Source organism: Peromyscus maniculatus, chromosome 6, assembly GCF_049852395.1.
Source record: "Peromyscus maniculatus bairdii isolate BWxNUB_F1_BW_parent chromosome 6, HU_Pman_BW_mat_3.1, whole genome shotgun sequence".
In the NCBI taxonomy this organism is placed as follows: domain Eukaryota; kingdom Metazoa; phylum Chordata; class Mammalia; order Rodentia; family Cricetidae; genus Peromyscus; species Peromyscus maniculatus.
The window spans coordinates 96,541,242-96,563,988 of NC_134857.1; the positions used below are offsets into that span (position 1 = coordinate 96,541,242).

The 22,747-nt window shown below is 41.9% G+C and overlaps 1 protein-coding gene across 3 annotated transcripts in view; it reads right to left on the reverse strand.

Moving 5' to 3' along the window:
- The window catches only part of Agl (amylo-alpha-1,6-glucosidase and 4-alpha-glucanotransferase), a 66,518-nt gene extending 44,281 nt beyond the window's left edge, over window positions 1-22,237 (reverse strand). The window contains exons 1-5 of one of the 3 annotated variants that reach the window (XM_006977832.4): window positions 21,999-22,237; window positions 21,307-21,456; window positions 4,885-5,095; window positions 3,256-3,422; window positions 2,219-2,422 (exon numbers count right to left, since the gene is read on the reverse strand). In XM_006977832.4, coding sequence (XP_006977894.1) covers window positions 2,219-2,422; window positions 3,256-3,422; window positions 4,885-5,095; window positions 21,307-21,388 — 664 coding nt within the window. In that variant the 5' untranslated portion in view covers window positions 21,389-21,456; window positions 21,999-22,237. Of the gene's footprint in view, window positions 1-2,218; window positions 2,423-3,255; window positions 3,423-4,884; window positions 5,096-5,371; window positions 5,532-21,306; window positions 21,457-21,528; window positions 21,665-21,998 lie in introns of those variants that run through there. The other 2 variants (XM_006977831.4, XM_042279803.2) reach the window with 2 other exon arrangements.
- Window positions 22,238-22,747: the final 510 nt, after the last annotated feature.

The following is a 22,747-nucleotide window of genomic DNA, read 5'->3' on the forward strand; positions in this document are numbered from 1 at the left end:
CTGTAATGAGATCTGGTGTCCTCTTCTGGCCTGCAGTCATATATGCTGCATACATAATAAAAAAAAAAAAAAAAAGTTAAACTGAGCAAGGCATAGTGGCTTGAATTTACTTATTTAGTGATTTTTCAAGACAGGGTTTTTCTGTGTCACCCTGCCTGGAACTTGCTCTGTAGTCCAGGCTACCTCAAACTCAGAGATCTGCTTGCCCCTGCCTCCTGAGCTGGGACTAAAGGTGTGTACCACCACTGCACGGCTTGGTGGCTTGTATTTATAACTCCAGCATTTGGGAGGCTAAGGAAGGTTTACCACAAGTTTGATGCTTAGCCTGGTCTACACAGTGAATTCCAGGCCAGCCTGGGCTACAAAGTGAGACCCTGTCTCAAAAACAAAAACAAACAAAAACCAAACACTATACTGCAAGTCTCCTGTGTAGCTAGGTGTGACCAGAGACAAAATCCTATGTGATGCATTGTGGGCAGAGCAACATTACACCAGGTCATGTCTTTAAACATTTGACTTTTCATCTCCACTAAGTGCGGCAACAGGAGCCAGAGCAGCCCTGTTTGATTAAACATTGGAAGTGAAGTGTAGGAGATGATGGAGCAACCCGGAAGAACCTGGCTCACCATCGTGGCTGAGCAAACACTCATCTTGGAATGCCTGTCTTCTGAAAGGAATAAATACAATTTCTCATGAAGTGTCTTAGTGAGCCACTGCCTAAGCAGTATTCTAACCTCACTATTTGTAGCTCTGTGTCTATATGTGGTCTGCTAATTCGATGTGAATGTTATAGGTGTCCAAGTCATTACCAACACTGCCAGTTTTCAGGTGGTGAATATGGAGTTACTGAAATACAAAGTTCGCACTGTAGACTTTGAAGCCTGGTTCCAAAGTACATGTAGAAACATCACATTTTGGAATGTATTTTTTTTGTTTAGTTTTTGAGAGAGGGTTCCTCTGTGTAGCCTTGGCTGTCCTGGATCTCTCTCTGCAGACCAGGCTGGCCAACAAACTCACAGAGATCTGCCTGCCTGCCTCTACCTCCTGAGTGCTAGGATTAAAATCATGCGCCGCTACTGCCCAGCCTGAATGTATCTTTTTAAACATCCAACTTTGTTTGCCAGCACTATTAGAGATTATTACCAACAGTCATGAAATACACACACACACACACACACACACACACACACACACACACACACACATGCTTTTAAGTATCTTCATGATTTCTATGGCTGCTTAGGAAAGACTTTATGAAACAGCTATACCTTAAAACTGCTCTATCCAGAATTTCCACTGTTGACATGTGTAAAGCAGTGGTTTCCAGACTGTCCACACTGCGGTACACAAAGTGGATCCTTGTAAGGCACATGGGGTTAAAATGTAAGGCCAGGGCCATAGGCCCCATGAGGCCAGGCAAGCTGCTTGGGCAGGTAAGGGGAACAAATACCTCTGTAGAGGATGGCGGTCAGGAAAACAACACATCTATGTAGCTTTACTCTTTTTAGTACTTTAGATGTCGAACTATATACTCTTTTATCACGTAAAGGATTTGACTTTGAGGATTTATCAATAATTTTCTCTTCAATAATGAGTGCTGTTGTTAGGGACAGAGTCTCATAATACAGCCCTTCTGGTTGGTCTGCAACTCAATGTGTAGCCCAGGCTGGTCTTGAACTCACAGTGACTCCCCCACCTCTGCCTCCCAAGTGCTGGGACTGCTGGCATACCTACCATACTCAGCATTATATTTTTAAATGTGTGTGTGGTACAGAACAAGGGCTCCTGCTGTACAGAATCCCCTTGTCAGTCGGAAAAGTACTTATATTCAGGTGGAAACAAATGTCTAGGTCCCTCTTATGCTCATTCTCCTATTTCTATAAGCAGCACATGCAAAGTACTTTCATGTTGATTATATGCTCACCTAACAACCTAACACTGACATTATTCTATAAAATGGTTTAAAATCAAAGGCCTCTTAATTGTTTTTTTTTTTTTTTTTTTTTTTTAATCTTTAGAATGAATGTTATATAATGGGCCAGGGACATGCCTAAGTGGCAGATAGCTTGCTTTTTTTTTTTAGCGTATATGAGGTCCAGTGTTCAATTCCTCAGACTGCAAAATACTACTAACAACAACAATTTAAAATCAAACGAAAATATTAATAAACAAAACAGTAAGAATGTAGTATTCACACTGAAATCACTAAAGTGCATACCAGTATGGTTGTAGACAACATCCGTAATACAAAGAATATTCCATTCCTTTTTCAGTTTGTCTACTAGCTGCCCAACATCATTCCAGGAATATCTTTTATTAGGTCTTGAAAAGTCAGGATTTAATTCTAGCTGATCAGCAAGGGAGTAGCATGACCTAGACAGTCCAAGAGTCTGCAGTGGGGTGAAGTGAATCATGTTGTAACCTACAAGTAAGAAAACACAGACCACCACATGAAAAGGCAAACAGATCACCCTGAAGCTAAGCAAGGCATAAACATGAGCTTTCTCATCAACAGTAAGACAGACATGCCGGTAGAAAAGGAACCAATGGCTAGGGTTCAAGTCCTAGCTCTACCACAACAGACTGTCAGCAAATCCACTTATGGCCTTCAGGCTATCACTGTCCTCATCCATGAGAAGTGGGTAATGGCATGAGCTATTTGATAGCCATCACCACGGTGCTTAGCTCTTAGTAGGTTCACCTGTAATTGCGGACAGCACAGAGTGGCATGCACAAAATGTCGTACCCAAGTGGAACACTTTAAATGGTCCATGGGACTTGCATTCACTATAGCTATGCCAATGAAACTCTCATCCCTTCTTTGCAGAATATTTAGCATGACACTAGAATGCTGGTGCGACTCTACCTTACTTCAGTGGGAAACACAACCAAGTTTCATTTTATTCTCAGCATGTGAGGCAGCATATGCCTTTTATATAGAAAAGGGATAATTAATATTGGCTAATTAAAATCACATATGACACATTCTCCTTCATATTTTAATAGCTTTATTACTAACTTTCATGTGCCAAATAAAATCTTATAAATGATAATCATTTTACTTTATGACCGAGTGCCTCCCTTTGTTAACCTGATCCACAGAACCTGGTATCTGTAGAAGCTGTAGATTTTGTTTTTCTCACTACATTAGTAATCAATATTAAAAGGAGAAGGAAAGCCTTTGAGACCTGTATCATAGCAACTCTGTTTAGTTTTAAAATGAAGAAAAGAAAAAGAAAGCAAACTGAACACTACCTGATTCCTTTGCAACCCTTAGTCGGCTTTCCCACTCATCAAAGGGTCCTAAACACTTTGCTAAATATGTCTGGAGAGTAACACAGTCCAGGGGTAACACGTGGTTATCAGCTCCAACACGTAAAACAGGATCCACAACTATGTAACCTCCTCCACTTTTCTCACTTCTAAGGGAAAATAAACAAAACATATTTAGTTAGTTAGAGAGAAAAAGCATTAATTCAGTTTGATTCTATCTGGAAGGTTAATTGCCCATTTAAACCCCTCCTTCTATCCCTCCCTCCCATTCATCCAGGGTTTCATGTAGCCCAGGTTGCCTCAAATTGACCACACAGTGGAGGAAGATCCTGAACTCCAGATCTTCCTGCCTCCATATATGCAGTGATGGGATTATAGGCCTGTGCCACCACACATGGCTAAAATGTTTATTTATAAGTATATAAAAGCCATTTACAGGGACTGGAGAGATGGCTCAGGGGTTAAGAGCATTGGCTGGGGCTGGAGAGATGCCTTAGAGGTTAAGAGCACTGGCTGCTCTTCCAGAGGCCCCAGGTTCAATTCCCAGCACTGATAAAGCAGCTCATAGCTGTCTGTTATTCCAGTTCTGGTGTACCATATACCCTCATACAGACATGCATGTAAGCAAAACACCAACGCACATAAAATAAAAATAAGTAAATCATTTTTAAAAAGTCATTTACAGCCATGTAGTGGTGGCGCACACCTTTAATCCCAGCACTCAGGAGGCAGAGGCAGGTGGATCTCTATGAGTTCAAGGCCAGCCTGGGCTACAGAGTGAGTTCCAGGAAAGGGTCCAAAGCTACACACAGAAACCCTGTCTCAAAAAAAAACAAAATAAATAAATAGATAAATAGTCATTTACAAGATTGTAATAAAACATATAGGTATTTTCTTTCCTTTTTTATTATGTGTTCGTGTCTGTCAGTGTGTGGCTACGTGCACTCAATTGAGTGAAGATTCTGATGGGAGAAGAGGGTGATGGATCTCCTGGAACTGGAATTACAGGAGGCTGTGGGCCACTTGACGTGAAGGTTGGAAACAAAACTTGGGTTCTCAGTGAGAGCAGTTCAAGCTCTTAACCACTAAGCCATCTTTCCAGCCCCAGAACAGGTATTTCCTATCCTTTCTCAACTACTATAGATCTTCATAGACTAAAATATGACATCCAGTATGGTTGATTTATTAGAAAATAAATACACTAATGTCTATCAATAACAATATCATTCAAACAAATAGTGTCTCCTAAACTGATGACAGGAAAAGCTTGGAGTTTAACTACATACAACTTGAATGTATAATGGGCTAGACAGTGACCTCCTCAAAACTGAAGAATCATAGCCTAATCACATCTCAAGAAAGCACCATAGTTAGGCAGGTGGCTCATGCCTTTAATCCCAGCACTCAGGAGGCAGTCAGGCAGGTCTCTGAGTTTGAGGCCAGCGAGGAAGTTCCAGGACAGCCCAGGCAATACAGAAAAACCCTGTCTCGAAAAAACAAAAAGCCAAACAAACAAACAAAAACTCTGTAAAAACTGCATCACCATGGTTCACACAGTAACATTTACAGTCAGATAACTTAAGTTATATAATACATTAACTCCTTGCTTACCCTTGAAGGAAGTAGTACTGAAAAGATCCAGACTGCTGCAGATGAAGTTTACAGTATTTATCAGAATCATCTTCTCTTTCTGTTGGGTTTTCCCAATCCAAGGAACGGAATTTTTCTCGATTAAATGCTTCTCCAGGAAATGGGTAATTTGTATACACAGTAACAGCTTTCCCTTGTAAAGTCGGGCCTAATCGGAACTGTAGTTCAAACCCTACACAAAAGCATTTGAATAAACTACTTTAATAAACTCACTGAAGGTATTTTACTTAAAACATTATAAAAAAACTTATGAATTTTCAAATATACTTAAGATAATCTGCCACACCTAATGTTACTTTTGGAACTACTTGGCATTTTGATTTTGCTGCACTTTGTACATTTAGCATATGGATATTTTAGCACCCCAGAAGCGTCTCCTTTGCAGCACCCTCCTTTCCTTTCCCTGCAGTCTGATTTCTAGTCACACACTGAGTGTACAGATTCTTACCTGACATTTGACCCTAACCCCTCCACCACTCCACTCGGAACCCTTACTCTTGCCCTTCAATCAACACCTACAGGTGGGTATCCGAGTGGAGATCTCTGCTATTTCACAGACCACAATGGAGAAAGTGAGTCTCTATGGAATCTCTAATGGAATCGTATGCAGAATGTGGAAGATGTCACAACACAGCTGCCCTGCTGCAGAGCAACTGAGCCGACCGCAGACTCAACAAGCATTCTGGAAGCGTTGCCGTGAACCTCTTGCACCTGCTCAAACTCAGCAGTGTGCCACAAACACACTACTACTACTACTACTCCGAACACAGCGGCAGCCTCTAGGGATGGGAAGTACTAGCTTGCAGTATTTGCTGACTTCCTTACAGAACTACCCGCCATGGATGATCTAAAGCTACCAGACACACATCACTGAGCTCAGAATCGGGAAGGGACCGCGTGCAGTTGGTTCTCATGGGCCAGCACATTCGCCAGCAATGCACTACTGCCTATAGCCACACATCTCCTGATTATTAAAGCTCTGTGAATCCTGGAAGCCAAGATATGTCCACTTTGACCCAAGCTAGGCTGTTTATAGGAAAATGTATCCAAGACTTCTTTTTTGTGTGACAAATATTCTGTTATAAGATGGAAAAAACACATACACTATAGTTGAAATTACAGTTAAAAAAAAGTTTAGGTTGGTTTATAGTAGACTTAAAAAAATCAAGCTGGGCGGTGACGGCGCACGCCTTTAATCCCAGTACTCGGGAGGCTGAGCCAGGCAGATCTCTGTGAGTTCGAGGCTAGCCTGGGCTACAGAGTGAGTTCCAGGAAAGGTGCAAAGCTACACAGAGAAACCCTGTCTTGAAAAAAAAATCGTTTTTTTCAGATCATAATTATATAATTTAACCCTTCCTTTTCCTCCCTCCAATACACCTCTCCTTGCTCTCTTTCAAATCAATGGCTTTTTTAAATTGTTGTTACATACATACATACATACATATATACATATTCCTAAAAACATAAATACAACCTGTCCAGTGTTGTGAGCATTGCATGAAGGTCCTTGAGACCAAAGATCTCTAGAGAAACCATTAATGTTAAGCATACAGGATTGTCTTTCCAATGGGAAAAAAGAAAACCCTGTTGTTCTTCCATCCAGAAAGCTGAGAGCTGGAAGTGATTAACTGCCTGGTGATCTGTGTCATCTGTTGGGCCAGGCCATCTCAAGCTCTTACAACCAAGACCAGAGGTGGCTACTAATCTAAATGACCCTTACAGCTCCCCCAGAGGCTCCCCCAAGCTCCCAGAACCAGGACCAGAGGTAGCTAATAGCTCACATGACCTCTATATTATCTGTATGACTGAGACCCAGCCAGACGCTTGGGCCTTAAGTTAGTATAAGTAGCCTATCTCTAGAACCCATCTTCTTGGAGGAAATGACATGTTCCCTGAGTTGATTTCAATGTAATTATGCCTTGTGCATTGGGGATTGTATTACATCAGAAAAATTGTACTGGGCTTAAACATATGGCAATAAACTGCCTGTTATTAGATTTCCCCAAGGACTGATCCAGGTTGATGAAGTTGATCTGCACCAGGTTTTCATTCTTATCTCTTTGCTGGTTTGCTTCCCTGTCTGACGCCTTCAGGGACCCCCTTCACTGGCACCCAGTTTGTCTCTTCAGATCTGCAGAATATGGCATTAAAATGTTTAAGCTTCCTATAATAGAAAGGGCTGCCCCCTCCTAGCAGAAACCCTAAAGGTACCCAAAGAAGACAGAAGGGGCATGACAACTCCACCTGGATTGTAGTAATGCTAACCACTGGGCAAAACTGCCCCAGGCCTAGCTTGCTGCCAGGGCTCTGCTCAAACTATGGACATTTTTTTTTTTTTTTTTGGGTTAATTGCTCTACTTTGCCTCGTCAAAATAAGGTCGGTCTCCCAAGTTTTTCCCTTACAGAAAAATCTCAGACCTGAGTCTGGCAGCCAAAGGCCTAACCTACTGTGTATGCCAGCCAAAGACCTACAATTGCCCACAATGAAACGGTGGAGGCCACTGAAGCCTAGGGTAACCCATCTAGGTAATGGGGCTCTGTCATTTTAATTGACACACAGACCACTCAGATTATATTTGCAGTAATAATCTATCCTTCTCAGATCTCTGAGGATACTGACTGACTGTAGCTTTAACAGCAAGCAAGCACCCAGCTTCTTTTCCAAGGCTTCAGCTGCCTTCACTGTTCTCTTGGTGTGTAAAACTCAGGTTACAGGCCTCATTTTCCTAGAGCTACTACTAGGTCTTGACACAATTTACCTTGTTGCCAGACTCCAAAAAAGAGATACATTCACAAAACAGATTTCAATGTAGCTTCTTTACTATTCCTGTATTTAAAGGAACTAGCTTTGCAATGATTGCCCTCAGTAATCAACCACTTGTGTTTCCTGGTGAATGAGTAGATAGAAAATAGGTGGTTTTTTTTGTTTGTTTGTTTGTTTTTTTTTCCGAGACAGGGTTTCTCTGTGTAGTTTTGGTGCCTGTCCTGGATCTCCCTCTGTAGACCAGGCTGGTCTTGAACTCACAGAGATCTGCCTGCTCTGCCTCCCAAGTGCTGGGATTAAAGGCGTGCGCCACCACTGCCCAGCAAAAATAGGTGTTTTAAGGTATAAAGTTTATGTGAAGACATGGAAGCTTAAGTTGTGAGGCTCTAAGAAAATGTTTTAGGGTCTAAGGGTTTTAAGGTGTGTAAATTCAAGTTATAAAGGTCTGAGAATGTGAAAGTTTAAATTGTGATAACAAAGTGACTGAAGGTGTGTAAATCAAGTTATTAAGGTATATAAATGCGGGTTGTAAAGGTCTGAGGATGTGAAATCTTAAGTGGAGATAAAAAGGTGATTTAAGGTATTATAAAAATGAAGAATGCTTCCGACTTCTTTCTCACTATGCTACTGTTGTATCAAGGCTTCCAAAGTTCTGAGTCTTAACATTAGTCAATGGAGTTCTGATAAGCTATTAATCTAGTCTGATAAAGCATGATTACTATCATAGTAACAAGCTCAAGATTTTAAATTCCCTTTGGTCATCTTCTAAGTATAGACTTAAAAGTGCTTCTCACTGTGCTAAAAACATTTGTCTAATCTATGTACACACAGTCTTCTGGACACAGGCAAGAGTCTTCACGCTTTTAACCCAGAATCATTTTTAGGTTCCCAAGCTTTTAAAGACTATAACTTAAAGGCATGAGTCTACTGCCTTTTCTAAAATGTGGATTTCAGTACAGATTACAAACAGTGGTAATGCTAACATACCTAAAACCTTTACCTCCTTTTATCAACTGAAAAAAAAAAAAAAACTGGTAAGCTTCAAGGAATTGACTTGGATTCACCTCCCACAGGTCAAATGGACTCCAGACAAGTACTGTCAATCAACAGCCTGTTTCCCCACAGCCTATTCCTGAGGGTGGGAATTCTTCCCCTTTCCCTGGCCTTGGGACTCTCCTCCCCCAACTACCAGGACCATGGGCCTTAAAGTATCAAATGTACACCTAAGGAAAAATTTCCCCTGAAATCCTTAACTTTACCTTCTGTCCCTAACATACATGTTTCAGCGGACTTCCAGTCAATTAAAGGCCGCGAACTGCTCCGCCTGCTGTCTCACATCCCTAGCCCCAGAATGTCCTGAGAGCCTGCGCAGCAAGTGAAACAGCCTGCTCTTCCTGGTCCCCCTACGATGTCCAATGTCAGCAGGAAGTAGTCAGAGACGATTGTTGCCCCTTGTCATTCATTTATTATCAACAAAAGGCTGGGATGTTCAGTTTCCAACCCAGGGCAAATGCTGAGGTGTCCATTCAACACATCCAAGCTGGACCCGGCCGCCAGGTTCTCCCAAGAGCCCAGCATGTACAATGCTACTTGTATGTATGTGTTTTCAGGGCTGGATAACCAATTGGTGTGCTCTTCTCTGGGGAGACTATTCCTCTGCTCTCAGCATTTCTCAGTGCCCCTAGTTCTCTGTGTGGGCTGAGGCCTCCAGAGCTTCCCCATCCATGTTAGCACATCTATTGGTGTCATTCTTGTTCAGCTCGGACTTCTTTATAAGTATCAGAAGATGAGATTTATGACTATATCAAGCTGATTAGATACACAGGACATATAAGTTTTAAATATAACTGATTGTGGTGACACATGCTTGTAATCCCAGTCCTTGGGTGAGGCAGGAAGATCAGGTGTTCAAGGTCATTTTGGGCTCTATAGCAATATCAAGGGCAGCCTGAACAATGTGAGACCTTGTTTCAAAAAAACAAAATTTATATATGGATGTATGTCAATTCATGATGGACAAGAACAAGAAGAAGGTAGGAAGGAGAAAGTTCTAATGAGTAGAATTTTTTTTTTTTCTTTTTTGAGACAGGGTTTGTTTGTGTAGCCCTGGCTGTCCTGGAACTCGCTCTGTAGACCATGTTGGCCTCAAACTCAGAGATCCGCCTGCCTCTGCCTCCTGAGTGCTAGGATTAAAGGTGTGCACCACCACTACCTGGCAGAGTAGAATTCTTAATGCTTAAATTTACTTACTGAGAATAAATATACTGTCAGGTATGGTGGTGCATGCCTTGGAAGACAGAAGCAGGCAGATCTCTGTGAGTTCCAGGCCAGATTGGTCTACATAGTGAGTTCCAGGACAGTCATGGCTACATAGAGATCCTGTCTCAAAAAAAGAAAAATATACTAATAGTTATAATACTTATGAAGCATCCAACAAAATTAATAAAAATTATACATTAAAGATCTACCCTATAATAGTGAATAAAACAGCTATGTGTGACGTTCTTTTCAAATTTTACTTATTTATTTCATATGTTCTGTGTGTGTGTGTGTGTGTGCATGCATGTGTATGTTCCATGGCATAAGAGTGGAGGGCAGAAGAATACCTGCAAGAATCAGTTCTCTCCTACATCCACATGGGTCCCAGGTACTGAATTCAGGTTGTCAGGCTTGGTGGGAGGGGCCTGTACCTGGGGCCAGTTCACCCACCTTTTAAAGAGTGATGGTCACCATTAGCAGTAACAGATCAAATAAATAAGAAAAATATTTAGGAGGATCCCTGTGGCTTACTGTCCAGCTAGTCTAGCCAGATTCAGTAAGAGACATTATCTCAAAAGGGAGAGAGGGGTTGCCTCCACATTCACACATGTGTTTACTCGCACACACCTGTGAACATGCATACAACACACACACACACACACACACACACACACACAATCATTCTGGTATGAGGATATAAAAAGCTGGGCATGGCAGCAACTCACAGCTTAAATTTAGGCCGAGCTCAGGGAATCTGCTGAAGACAGGGAGGAAGGATTGTAGGAGCCAAAGGGGTTAAGGACACCACAAGAAAACCCGCAGAAACAACTAACCTGGCTCCTAGGAACTCACATAGTCTGACCCAACAACCAGGGAGCCTGCATGGGACTGACCTCTGCCCTCTGCATGTATGTGACAGTAGTGTAGCTTGGTCTACTTGTGGGACGTCTAATGATGGGAGCGGGGGCTGTTTCTAATTCTTTGGCTGGCTCTTGGGAACCTGTTCCTCATGCTGCTTTGCCTTTCCCAGCCTCAATACAAGGGGAGGTGCTTATTAGTCTTACTACAACTTGATAATGTCATGCTTTGTTGACACTCATGGGAGGCCTTCCCCTTTCTGAACAGAAACAGAGGAGAAGAATGGATTGGAGTGGGAGGCAACGAGAAAGGGGGGAGGGTTTGGGAGGAGAGGAGTGTGGTGATGAATTGTGTCTCCCAATAAAATTTGCCTGGAGATCAGAGAAAAAAGCCAGCCATGATATTAAACATGGTAGCACATGCCTTTTACATCCTATTACTTGGCAGGCAGGGATCTGTCTGGATCTCTGTGTGTTCAAGGCCACACTGGGAACAGAGCGAAGCATGGTGACACACACCTTTAATCCCAGCACCAATCATAGAGGTCTGGAGGTCTGTACAGACAGACAGGAAGTGACAGAGCTGGGCAAGAAGAGGAAGTGATGTAGCTGGGCTGAGAGAGTGAATGAGAGAACAGAACAGAAAGGCATATAGGTGTGGGCAGACAGGAGTAGGTCTCTTTGAAAGCTGCAGCGTTGGTGAGGTGTCGTTAGCTGTGGCTTTCCCTATTTCTCTGATCTCTCAGGTTTTCACCCATACATCTGGCTCTGTGTTTTTTATTTACCAAGACCGTTTAGAAATTCATCTACAGAGGAGGGAGGGGAAACTATGGTCGGGATGTAAAATCAGCAAATTAATTAAAAAAAAAAAAAAAAAATCGGGGCCTGGGAGTGTTTGTCTGTAATCCCGGCCCTGGGGCAATGGAGATAAAGGACTTTCTGGGGCTCCCTGGCAACCCAGCCTAGCCTTATTGGCAATGCCAATCCCACCCTGAGGAACAACACCCAAGATTAACCATGGCCTTCACATGAACATAAAAACCTGCACATACATGTGCACCTTCACACATGTGGACGTGCATACACATATGCACACATATACATACAAATATTCTGAAAAAAAGTAGTGCATGTTTATATGTCTCTGTGCCCCATTTAGGCCACAATTTCAAATGCCTTGTATTATATGTGGTGTTCTGGATCAGTGACCTTAGATGCTAATTTGTTTGGAGGTACTATGAACTGCACCCACTTAAGATGGAGAACTTGCTAAAGTTCTTGCTCTCACTGCTCCTACAGCTAATCGCCATCCTTCAACGTTCCCCCAGGCCATCTTATTTCCTGAGACATAACAGCACTGACATAAGGATGATTAATAACCTTAATCTACCAAGAGAAAGGCAAAGTTGCCTGTTTGTCACTTTAAATCAAGCTAAAAATGAGCGATCTTCACAAAGAAGGCTTGTTGAGAGTGGAGACACAGTGAAGATCAGCACATGGCTAGTCAAGCTGTAAGCACAGAGACGTTCTTGAAGGAAATCAGAAGTGCTTTCCTGGTGTAAGCGCACTGCTGGCATGCTTTAGTGGTCTGCATGAACAACCCACCCAGCCACAAAGGCTCCTGTAGAGCAAGGCCTTACCTAGCTCCGATTCTGACAGCTGAGGGGCATGGGGAAGCTAAGGAGGGCGGTAGGAACTGGCTCAGAAGGCTTAAGAAAAGGAGTCACCTCTCTGCTGTAAATTCCAACTTGAAACAGCAAATGCCCACGTAGTAGGTGCAGATCTGGCTCAGGTAACTTCTAAACGTGGTCACTGAACAAGAGATGTTCAGTGTAGCTGAGACAGTCTTACATCAGAGCACAGTGTCTCTGATGTATGTCTTCCACAGCTTTGGACAGCTATGCCTAGCTCCAAAGCTTCAGGGAGGGGTCGAGTCCTCAAGAGTGGGGGTGCAGCTGGTGACGCTCGGGCTTTACAGACTGCACTACATCTACTTTGCCTGGGCTCTATAAAGAGAACAAGCCCTGGATGACAGTTTATGGTAAGGTTTTTCAGAATATTTTATGATCATTTTTGATATCTAAGCTCAGAAAAATGAGTCCTTTTAAACTATTAATGCCTATTGACAATGAGCTAGGCCATCCCTCCAAGAGCACTGGAGGAAACATAAAATGAGATTAATGCCATGCTTGCTAATATAATATGCTATAACATCTACAGCCTGGGGATGAAGGAGTAAAACTGACTTTCACATATGTTTTGTTTAAGGAATATAGTTTGTAAGGCTCCAGTGCCATCAGTAGTGACATGTCTGCTGGATTCTAGATGCCATTAACAGTATGTGTGACTCACGGGTGACAATAAAAATAACACCAATGGAAAGAAGCTGAGTTCCTCTTCACAGGCAGCTGTGAGGGGTAAAGACTTTGGCAGGAAAGTCAGATACGGAATTGGAAGTAGTGTCTGAAGCTATGACTGAATTGTTACAATTTTAGGATAAAAGTTTAATGACTGATTCTTGTTTTGGTTTGGTTTTACTCTGCAGTCCTGGCTGGCCAAGAACTACTTGTACGGATCCGGCTGGCCTCCAGTGGGCCGTGACCCTTTTGCTTCTGATGCCCTAAAGCTTCCATCACAGGTGTTGCCAGGAAAACAAAGCATTTAGATATTCTGTAAATCAGTCGATAACAACACGGTTTGAGAAGGCCGATGCCCACTTTTTGAAAGAAATTCTACTATGGATAGCATGCTATCAAACAGCATCTTTCAAAAATCTTTCTGGAAAAAAAGTATGGCTGACACATAGAGTATGCAGACAAATCTAAAATCCACACAATAATACCAGCACAAATGGGGTGAACAAACAGGTTACAAATTATTCTGATAGGTTTTATATTCCTGTAATTTTACAATTGGGAAAATAACTGTAAAATTAAAGTTGTATTAATAACAGATTTAAAAATAACTGCCTAAATGTTAAAACATAGCCGGTGTGTGGGGGTACACACCATACCCCTTTAATCTTAGAACTCAGGAGGCTGAGGCAAGTAGATCACAACTTCAAGACTACCCTGGGTACATATGGAGTTCAAAGTTACCCTGTGCCACACAGTAAGATCCTGTCTCAAAACCAAAACAAAAGCTCTGTGAGTGAGTGCGCTCTCTCTTTCTCTCTCTTTCTTTCTCTCTCTCTCTCTCTCTCTCTCTCTCTCTCTCTCTCTCTCTCTCTCTCTCTCTCTCTCTCTTCCTGTGATCCCAGCATTCAGTAGTCAATGTAGCAAGTTCCAGGCAGGCCAGGGCTAAAAAATGCCATCAGAAGAATAGAACAAAACAAAACAAACCAAAGTCCCATCACAAAGCAAGACCCATCTCAATCAATAAATAAAGGAACACATTGTGATGTTCAGAATTATAAATATCTACATGTTTCTAAGAACAATTAAATTTACCATCAGGAAAAGTAGTAACATCTGGAACACGCACAAATATCAGAGGTAATGATGATATTTAAACAACTTGCCTTTTAAGTTTATACAAATATTGCTTTAGTAATTACACAATGACTCAGAGAAACTGTAGTACAAAGGTTAAAATTCACCTAAACTCTCTCAAACAATATCTGGAGCAATGGATTATCTCAAGCAAACTTGAGAGAGAAAAGAAGTATTCTTCAAATATAAATATTTATATATATGTAGCAGACATGTACACTGTTCTTATAGACTATATAAATTATGAAACACCAAAATAAATGTAAAGGGGCTAGAGACCCATTTTCAGTTCTCAATACCAACATGGTGCTTATAATCATCCTCTACTCCAGTTCTAGAAGATCTAGAACCCTCTTTTGGCTTCTATGGGGACGAGGCATGCACTAAGTATGCATACATACATGCAGACAAAACATTCATACATATAAAGCAGAAACCAATAAGAAAACAGTATGACTGAATATTAATTATTTTTTAAAAGTTCACTATTATTTAAAGATGTATTTTTAATTATCTAATAATTTTAAAGTTAAATTTATTCATTTATTTTATATATTTTACCTGCATATATGTATGTGCATTATATGCATTTTGGGTGCCCTCAGAGGTCAGAAGAAGGCATTGGATCCCTTGGAACTGGAATTATGGATGGTTATCTACAACTGTGTGTGCTGGGAATTGAACCTGGGTCTTCTGAAAGAGCAACAAGCGCTCTTAACCTCTGAGACCCCTCTCCAGCCCCTAACTATTTTTACTGTATGTATATATGTATGGGGCTATATGCACATATGAGTACAGGTGTCCTCAGAGGCCAGGTATCTGAAGCTGGAGTTACAGGCAGTTGTAAGCCACCTAAGGTGGGTGCTGGGAACGAGTTGGGTCTTCTGTGTGAGCAGGAAGCACTTTTCACTTCAGCCATCTCTCCAGCCCCCAGAGTTCATTCATTTTTTAATTCTTAGTTTAATATTTTGTAAGAATGTAATTTAAATACTACAAATTCCATTTACTCTCACAATTGGTTTTAACAGCCTCAAATATTTAAAGAAAAAACACATATAAAGGTATCAAAACACAAATAAAAAAGGAGTGCTTGGTGGTTATATATACTAAACCATGACCTTCACCTTGAATCCCATTCACCTATTATGTAGACTTTTGCTGAAATCTGGCTAGTAAATGTCTGTTTTTCTTGACATCTAGTGATTATTGTAATAATCTAGTAATAATAATAATAATAATAATAATAATAATAATAAGCTAGTCTATATTTACACACTAACTGGAAAACCAACTGAAATCTTTGTTTAGAAGCATAGAAACAGATTAGAAACTTTCCAAATGTGGCAGGTATTCACTTGTATTGGTAAAAAAGTAATGTGATAACAAAAGGTTGTCTAAAGTAAAACATCAGAACACATTGCAATAATAAGGGAAACCGCATCTTACCCAAAATGTTTTTACAAATAAAGTTTTATTGGCACACAAGGACACCAATTCATTTATGTCTTGTCTATGGCACCTTTCCTGCTGCAGCAGCAGAGCTGATTAGTTACAACATGAAGTGGGTAGCCAGAAAGCTCTAAAGCTTTCACAGTTGCCAACTGTGTGCTCCAAACCTTCAGATTCATTAAAACAAAAACAAAAACAAAAACCAACCATTAGCTCTTATTTACATTTACTTGAAATGTAGTCAAATAAAGGTTTATTTGTGGTTTTTTTGTTTTGTTTTGTTTTTCTGATGATATTTCTAAGTTTCACATGATGGAAGGCTGATCATCAGTTCTAAAAAGAATAAATCTCAAAGAGTAGTAAGTTAGTCTCAGTCCCCCCACCCCCAAACTTCCCTACCCACCCCTTCTTTCTCTATGTTTTACTTACTCTGTAGGCCAGGGCTGACCTAGAACTTAACAGAGATCCACTTGCCTCTGCCTCCTAAATGCTGGGACTAAAGGCACATGTACCATACCTGGCTAGGTTAGATAATTTCTAAGTAAAAAGAGTTGCCCATGGTCATTTTTCCTCCTGTTACGAAATTTTGGAAAAAGAAATTTCTAATTTTTAAATTTTAATCTACTTTTTTGTGGGGTCTCATGCATGCTACATAAGCTCTCTACCACAAAGCCACAATATAACTTGTCCACCTAGTTCAGATAAAGGTGCAATTCAGGGCACAGCTCATTGGACTGAGTGCCTCTACCTTTTCCAAGAATGTCTTTTTTGTTTTTAATTCATCTAACGAACAGAAAGTATCAATGCCAATTCACATGTTACCAAACTGAACTACTCCCCAAAGATTTTCTGTCTTTATCCCAGTAGAGGATTTGTAAATATCCCCAAAGCACAGAGCCACTCTAAACTGCTAAGTCAAATCACTGACACTGAACAGGTTTGCGACAGTACGTGAAATACCTCTGCTAAAATTAGCTTAGGTCACAACAGTACATGGTGTGGCTATCTTGTTCATGTTAACACTAAGAACACTTTGCTTGGCTCAGCCACAGCCTTCCTGTAAGCAGCTAAGTAGGAAGACAAGCGATTAAATTACTACTGTAAACAAAAATTCCCCATTAGGGGCTGGGTTGATGGCTTCAATCAGGAAACCTTTGGGGACTGGAGAAGTGACTCAGCAGCTAAGAGCATCGATTGCTGTTGCAGAGGATCTGGACTCGGTTTCTAGCACCCGCATCAAGCAGATCACAACTGCCTCTAATTCCAGTTCTAGGAGATCCAATACCCGCTGGCCTCCGAGGGCACTGAATGCACACAGTGCACATAAACTCATGCCGGCAAGCAAATATAAACATCAAATAAGTAATAAATAAATCGTTTTTTAAAACAAGGAAACCCTTGTAAATGAACATTGCTTATTTATTTATTTATTTATTTACTTACTTACTTACTTTTTTTTTTTTTTTTTCTGAGACATGGTTAAATCCCCAGCTGTCCTGGAATTTAACTCTATAGACCCGCTGACCTCGAACTCAGAGACCCACCTGGCTCTGCCTCCCCAGTGCTGGGATTAAAGGTGTGCACCACCATGCATAGCTGAACATTTTATTAAAAACCAACCAAGTAACAGTTGGGCTCACAGGTTGGCTCAGTAAGAGTGCTTGACATCCAAGTTGACAAACTCGAGTTCCCTCATGTGGAGGTGAGAACCAATTCCCAAAAACTGCTGTCCTCTGACCTCCACATTTTCAGTGGCATGAGTATCCCTGCAGTCACCTGTACATGTCACACACACACACACACACAAGCACGCAGAGTAATAATGATAAATAAATAAACATAAGAATTGTAAATCTGGTCAACCTATATAAAAGATGGAAGAGTTAATTTCAGGTTTAAGGAATACTAATTTTGTTCATTTTCTGACACAATGAGACAAGGAAAATAGAAAAGACTATAATTTAATTAGAACAGATAATTACTTGGACTTTTACTTGAATGTGAAGAAACTATACAGATGTCAGTGTTGGAAATTGTAACTGGTTGTTAGGATGAGAAAATAAACACAGAGAAGGGTTTGGGGACCAGTCAAATATGAAAAACCAAATATCACCAGGTTTTTTTTTTCCTTTATATTTGTCAGCAACTTCTATGAGTTTCAACTTTTCTTATTCTGTCTCCCTTTCCAATTCTGATATCATTAAGTTCTTATCTTTAATCTAGTATGTCTGTTCATTTGCTTTCTTTATTTTTTTATGTGTAATGTATGTGCAGGCATGTGTACCTGTGATTGTGCATGCGGAAGTGATTGATTGATGTTGGATGCCTTCCTTTATACTTCTCTGCCTTTTTTTTAAGATTTTTAAAAAATTAAAGATGATTTTTATTTTACATATATATGTATATAAGTGCCCACATGTATGTATGTGCACCATGTGTGTCTGGTGCCCACAGAAGCAGGAAGAGGGTGTCAGATACCCTGGCACTAGAGTTCCAGGAGGTTGTGAGCGGCCATGTGGGGGCAAGAACAGCAAGTGTCCTCAACTGCTGCGCTGTCTCTCAAGTCACAACGACCTTAGCTTTTGAGAAGGGGCTCTCACTGAACGTGGAGCTCACTGACTGGTCAGACTGGCTGGCCAGCAAGCCCCTAGATCCACCTGTCTCGGTCCCCCCAGTGCTGGGGTTACAGGTGCACGCCACTAAACTCAGTTTGTATGTGAGTGCTGGAGATCTTCCCTGGGATGGTCCAGCAGGCACTTTATCCACTGAGCCATCTCCACAGCCCAGTTACAATTCTTTAAGGAGGAGAGGGACAGAATTTCACCATGCAGCTATGGCCGGCCTGGAACTCTATGTAGGCCAGGCTAGCGTAGAACTCACAGAGGTCCACTTGCCTGTGCCTCAGCATGTAGTTAGGGTAGATAGGATCTTTTTAAAAAGATCTTTGTTTTTATTTTTTGTTCTCTCTATTCAATACTTCCTTCCCATTATAAAGTGACTTCTAAAATAATATTATCTTAGAATTATTAGGAAAAAATGGACAGACTTACTGGCTTTATCTAGTGTTACAGAGTGAAGCACATCAGTCTTAACAGACCCTTTAGTTTGTCTCTTCGAGCAGCTTAGCTGAACTTCCAGTTTGGGCTCGTTTGCACTGGGGTTTAAGAATCAGTTGGCAAGCATTCAGCAAGTGTTGCATGCAGCCCTAAGTCTGTAAGGCTGTCCCAGCCTGACAACGTTCAGTCTCTATTTGGGTACCATACCACCACCAAGCTTCAGACACTGCTTCAATGTCAGCACTCAGCTGATGGTGATCAAACCACGGAGGAAGCAAAAAACTAGAGGAGGCCTTTACTAAGGCAGCAGCATTATAACTGAAAGGTGAACACACAGAATGATGTAAAAGGGACAGCAAATAGCGAGGGATCTGACAGGAGTAGAGATGTGAGCGTGGGCATGAGAAAGGCCACTAGAGATGGAAGGAACAGGACAGAACAGGAAAGCTATAAATATTCAGACACTCAAGGCAGGGCACAGCGAGATTCAATTTTGGCAAGAGAAAGTGCGGCCATTCAGAATGCCTTGGAAGTTGGGTGGGGATTTTAGGATGAGGTACCCATAAATGAAAAGGGAAGAGACTGAGTAAGAAGATGACTTGGGCTCTCTCTCATTTGGTTAGATGGAAGAGACACACAGGGAGAGATGTCAGAAAGGAATTACAGACTTTAAAGAGAGATTGCCAATTAAAGAGGACACATCATCAAGAATGCTTAAGAATCTAGCCTGGGAAAACAGGAAGACAGAGGCATCACTGAGGTTTGGTAAAGGGGTGATTTAGAACACGTTAGAGGAAAGTATAAACTAACAGAACTACCCCATGACTAGTCTACAGAACAGTGTCAGAGCACAGCTAAACTCCAGGGAGTGGACTGCTATGCAGAAATACCTTGCTGCTACTTAGGGCTCTATGACTACAAAACTACATGTTGCTAATCTCCAGTCTTAAAGTTGAATGCCATAGGAGAGCAACATATCTCTATAAGGATATTAGTGCCTAACATTAGTAATTTGCCTGACATTGGTTTGTTAGCAGCCGAGCAAAGGCAGGCTTGCTTCTCAACTCTTGTCATGATCCTTGATTCAAAAGCTTCCCAGAAGAAAGGGACTCTCGAGGCCTTTGTTTCAAAGAGAGGCAAGAGATGAGGCCGTGGGAATGCATCACCATTGGCCAGTGGAAGCACAGAAAAAGAGGGAAACCCAGCAGACACCGGCAACTGATGGAAATGCGGAAGGAAGAGAGCCTGATGAGAGACACCAAGCTGATGGGAAGGGCTGAAGGTAGCGGAGGGGGACAAGTCAAAACCAGGAAAAGTGCAGAGTCAGGAGAGCCACAGTTGAAGCCAGGACCTGGTGATCCAAAACCCTAAACACATTTGGAAGAAGGGGGCCATTCAGCATCAAGGGAACACAGCAGATGGCTGAAGTTTTCAAAAATCTAACTTTTAAAAATTAAAGAAACTCTCCCAGATGCTTATCAATGTTCATTTAATACATCCCCTGGAGAGCTGAGGTTTTTGTCTTGATACATTAAAAACTTTCTACTTGTATTTTACAAGTTATATTTATAAAATGTAAGTGGAATGTTTTCAGTACTGAAAGTAAAGTTATCTGTTAGCTTGTCTTTTAGAACTGCAATTTAATCTTTGATCTTACTTTTATTTATATCTTTTGGTCACGTTGGGGTTCAAACCCAAAGATCTTGCTTGTATTAGGCAAGCACTTTACCACTGAGCTATATCCCTAGCTCAATATAGTTCTTTAAACGATAGCTCAAACATGTTTCAACATCACCTAATCAGATTCCCTACTTTTTATTTGGCTTTATCTTCTACTTGCTTAAGAGACTTCTGATAATGCAAGCAGTAGCTGCTATACTATACTTACCTATTATACTACATAGAACTACACTGTACCCTGTTTCACCAATGCTTAACTAAGTTCAATAAAGGAAAAGCATGTGCTCTAAAAAGCAACACTGCAGATTATATGCAAACCTAAACTATATATGATTTAACAAGTTATAACAATAAATGCCATTATAAATGTGTTATAAATATAAAAGCATGTTCATTCTTTTAATTGCATATGTTGTTTCTACCACTTCTTTCTCTCCCGGGACTGAATCCAGTTCTTGCAGACTAGGCAAAGGTTCTATCCCTGAGTGACTGTCTGTGCCCTGTGTTTCTGCATTAGGTGGTAGCTGGCAACAAAAGGAACTGAGCTATTACTGTCCTAACACGACATATACATTTTTAAACAACATACGCCTTCATTAGTTGCCACTAATGTGAAACACAGTATCTTGGCACAAAGCAAGCTAAATCCAGGAAATTTCATCTAACTTTAAGTGTGAGTGAGTGTGTGTGTGTGTGTGTGTGTGTGTGTGTGTGTGTGTTCACGCAGAGGATTTAATCTCAGCCTCTACCACTGAGCTATACCCAACACCCCCAGTCCCTAATTTTAAGTTAAAAAAATAGTGCTAATCAAACGACTTGTGACCGACCTTGTTCAAGTCTGTAGAGGGTCTTCTCTAGCTTTTCCATGTCGTTCAGTAGTAAAATTCGAATCTGTCTACTGTGCTCCATTTTGGCTGCCGGAGGATTTGAACTCTTTCCGTAGAATTAAAAGGAATCCAAAGCGGAATAAGTTAGCCCTATAAAACAATAGGTAATTAGGAAAAAGAAAATACGAGCTAAAACTCTCCAGAGTTGACAGCGGCACTTACATGTCCTAGATAGATTTAAAGCCTAGAAGAGCAATGAGAAAGAAATGAAACCTAGTCGGTAAAATCCAACAAGGGAGAAGAGTTTCTTCTCTCTTGGAGCAGAACAGCAAAGCCAGAAGCAAAAATACAGATTCTTACAGTCAAAACAGAACAGACCAAAAAGCTAAAGACTTCTCAGAGAAAAGCAACGCATATGGGAAAGCCTGGAGTTCAGGGGCAAAAACTCCGTGCCGAGCCAAAGGGCCCTGAAATCTCCAAATGGCCCTGCAGCCTCCAGGGGATCAGGCTGCTCAGGGAACAGGTGGAAGAGCACCCGGTTCCCAAATTCGGGTCTGAAGCCACCAACGGGGAGGTGATTAGAGAAGGAAGCAGTTGCTGTCCCGGGAATAGCTGGGGCGGCATTCGATGTACAGAGCGGCTATAGATAGAAAGAATGCACGTCCAGAGCCGGATGCATTCCAGGCACTTACGAGCGGGACAGACGTGCGGCGGCGGGAGCGGGAGCCGGGCACAGCGGGAACGCAGGGCCGAGCGGCAGCCCAGCCGGGGAGGGCAGGGCGCCGTCAAGGGCACGGGGAGGGACGCTCGGACCCAGGCCAGGTGACCGAGACCGGCCGGGGCCGCCCGAGACTCCGCCCCGCGCGGCCGGAGGACGCTCCGACTGGGCTCGGCCGCCCACTGGCTCAGGGGGGGCGTGGCCCTGCCTCCCCGCCCACTTCCGGGAGCCCTCGGTCCCGCTAGCGCAGACCACTGGTCTCGCGAGAGGTGGGCGCGGCGGGGTTGGAGGGGGTCTGGGTCTTGGAGCCTTGTATGGTCATGACATCAGGGGGCTCCCTGTTACGTCATCACCGATCCCCCCCCCCTTCCAGGAACAATGCATTAAAGAGCAGAGATAGGCGGGGACAATGTTTGGGGAAGTTCTCCCTGTAAAGCAAATGCACGTTAAAGGAAAAAGCAATTTCTTAAGACATTGTGCAAGTCATCTAACTTCTCTGCAGCCTAATTTCCTAAAATGTCATTGACTCCCCGCAACACACACACACACACACACACACACACACGCACACACACGCACACACACGCACACACACACACACACCATAATAATAAAATACCTGAAATGTTTCAGAAAATAGTGTTATGTTCTGTAACTAGTCAATAACAGCTACAATACTGGAAGAGATGCACCAGGTACTCTTCCAAGTCCATGGAATGAGTG